The sequence below is a fragment of the Poecilia reticulata genome, linkage group LG18, assembly GCF_000633615.1.
Source record: "Poecilia reticulata strain Guanapo linkage group LG18, Guppy_female_1.0+MT, whole genome shotgun sequence".
Classification (NCBI taxonomy): Eukaryota; Metazoa; Chordata; class Actinopteri; order Cyprinodontiformes; family Poeciliidae; genus Poecilia; species Poecilia reticulata.
Genome location: NC_024348.1, coordinates 20,526,236 through 20,529,243, shown reverse-complemented (window position 1 = coordinate 20,529,243; position 3,008 = coordinate 20,526,236). Strand labels below are relative to the sequence as shown.

General features: G+C 36.7%; 1 protein-coding gene across 1 annotated transcript in view; it reads left to right on the top strand.

Annotated features, from left to right (window-relative positions):
- Positions 1-3,008, top strand: part of LOC103480805 (zinc finger protein 37 homolog) — an 8,348-nt gene that overhangs the window by 3,209 nt on the left and 2,131 nt on the right. The window contains exon 2 of the mRNA XM_017310400.1: positions 2,551-3,008. Coding sequence (XP_017165889.1) covers positions 2,551-3,008 — 458 coding nt within the window. The remainder of the gene's footprint in view (positions 1-2,550) is intronic.

Sequence of the window (3,008 nt, the reverse complement as noted above, 5' to 3'; positions counted from 1 at the left end):
AAACATTTCTTGAAATGAGACACATTTTTTCTTGTTCTAAGTCTTTATTGAAGTTCAAAACAAAATGTACACATTGTACAACAGCTGAGAATCTGAAGAATTAAAAGAAGTAGCCCACACTTAGGTTTGATTTGGAACATGATAGGGTGACGGTGACGTCATCGGCCAAAATTATAACTTTTAATATCTCAGAAACCAAAACTGTACAAACGAAAATTTTAACGGCACAAACCTGCACAAACGGAGCACTAACCATTCAGACTATTTGCTGGATTTTTTGACGTGGGTGGGGTGTCAGCTTCACACAGCTCGCCTAGGCGGCTAAATACGCGCGTGCTTGTGCTGAGCACTGAAAAAGCACGCGCGTAGGGAACTACGGACACCGTGAAAGCTCAAACAATATGTTTCGGCAAAGTTGTCACTTTCTTCACGTTTTTGCGGGAAACGAATAGTAATAATACTAATAACAATAATAAAAAATAACAGTAATGATAAATACATATATGTCACATATATTATAATTATTATAAATGTATGTATGTATGTATGTATGTATGTATGTATGTATGTATGTATGTATGTATGTGTGTGTGTGTGTGTGTGTGTGTGTGTATGTATGTATGTGTGTGTGTGTGTGTGTGTGTGTGTGTGTATATATATATATATATATACAGGGCAATGTATTTTAATGCTCAATATTACCCATCAGATACCAGTCCCCTTGTTTTAAAGTGGGGGAACGGTATCTGATGGCCATATTTCGCCCATCAGATACCGTTCCCCTTATTTAACAGTGGGGGACGGTATCTGATGGGTGAAATATGGCCATCAGATACCGTTCCCCCACTTTAAAACAAGGGGACCGGTGTTACGTCAATCCGCGTTTCCCCATCAGATGCGGTTCCCCCTGAGTCTTCTTGCCGCTCACGCGGCAAAATAAGCGCGTGCTCGTGATGAGCACTGAGAAAGCTCGCGCATAGCAAGCACACGCTTGTTCGGCGCGTTTATCTGGGGAACTACGGACACCGTAAAAGCTCAAACAACATGCTTCTGCAATGTTCACGCTTTCTTCATGTTTTTGCGTAAATCTAATAATAATAATGGTAAATATATATATGTAGATAGATAAACAGTGCTATATGAATTAAAAACAGGGCAATATATTTTAATGCTCAATATTACCCATCAGATACCGTTCCCCCACTGTAAAACACGGGGAACGGTATCTAATGGTTGAAATATATTCCCCCTGTTTTACAGCCCTCGAGGACCGATTTTGGACACCCTTGTTCTATCAATCAAATGTTATTTGTATAGCACATTTCAGCAGCAAGGAATTTAAAAGTGCTTTACATAATTAAAATAAAAACGCCATGTGACATTGAATAAACAGTGAGAGAGTGAGATTTTGAAAAATTAAAAAAGGATTAAAACAATAAAACTCCTATTTGGACTTCAGTTAAACGTCGTTTAACTTTGATGTTTTCCTGGGGGCTTTACATCATTAAAACATAAACAGTAAGAAAGAGAAATGAAAAGAAATTAATAAATGGATAAAAAGTAAAGATAAAAACATTAAAAACATCGAAGACATCAAAACCTAGTGTGATCCAGATGCAAAAAAGAGTCTGACAGTTTATTGAAGTTTCACAAATCAGATAAAAGTTTCACAAATTACAAACATGGTTATAAATATTCTGCTATTATTTCAGAATAATTTAGTCCAGGTTTGAAGAGTCTAGGTGTTGCAATTTTGGAATTACAGCAGATCTCGTGTGACAGAGACCAAAAAAAGGGTAAAAATTGCCCTTTTTTGAAGTTTCACACATCAGAGAGAGGTTTCACAAATCCCAAACATGATTATAAATATTCTGCTCTTAAAGTAGAATAATCCAATCCAGGTTTGAGGAGCCCAGGTGTTGTAGTGTTGGACCTGGAGCAGTTCTAGTGCAACTCAGATCCAAAAAAAGTGGTAAAATCAACATTTATTGAAGTTTCACAAATCAGATAAAACTTTCACAAATCACAAACATGATTCTAAATATTCTGCTATTGGAACAGAATAATCCAGTCCAGGTTTGAAGAGTCTAGGTGTTGTAGTTTTTAAACTAGAGTTGATTAAAGATGCAGAAGGTAGTGAAAAATTAGGTGGAATCGCCTTTGAGCCATTCCCCGAATTGGAAGTTGGAATTGAAAACCAACTTCAGCTTCGTCTTAAAAACTCTAATAACAAATTTTAATGTTTTCCTTTAGGCATTTTATGTCACTCTTTAATGTGATATATATTTTGTAGCTACATGGAGGAAGACAACATTTTGTAATATTTCTCAGGAAGCCACCAGGTTAAGCTATCGCCATCTTGTTTGCTCACCTGGAGGTCCATAATATCATACTTTGACTCGCATCTAGTTCCAGTCTGGTGAGAAGAGTCTCATTGATTGAATTAATGTTCATTATTGTAAGATTGTAATTTAATAATAACACAAGAAAATCCTGTTTTGATGCATCAAGGTTAAAGTGAAGGATTCCTTGTTTTGTCTTTGTGTCCAGATCTCTCACAACATTGTGTGTATAAAGAGGAGGAGGTTATCAATGAAACAGAACCACAGAGGAACCAACTCATCTCTCATGGGTCTCCAGAAGCTGAGAACCAGGATCAGGAAGGAAGCAATTCTGAAGACCCAGGAAAAAAGAGAAAGAAAGAACAGAAACAAAAGGAGAAATATGAGAAAACCAAACAGCAGAAAGGCAGAACTGACACAGACAAACAAAAGCACAAGAAAGCTCACCAAGGGCAAAAATTATATTGTAAAATTTGTGATGAAACCTTTTCTAAAAACAGATACTTGACGAGACGCATGATAACTCACACAGGAGTAAAACCTTTCACATATTCAACCTGTGGAAAGAGTTACAGTGAAAGAAGAACTTTAACTCGGCACATGCAAATTCACACATGTGAGAAGCCTTTTTCTTGTGGAATCTGTGGAAAAGGTTTCTCTAAAAAA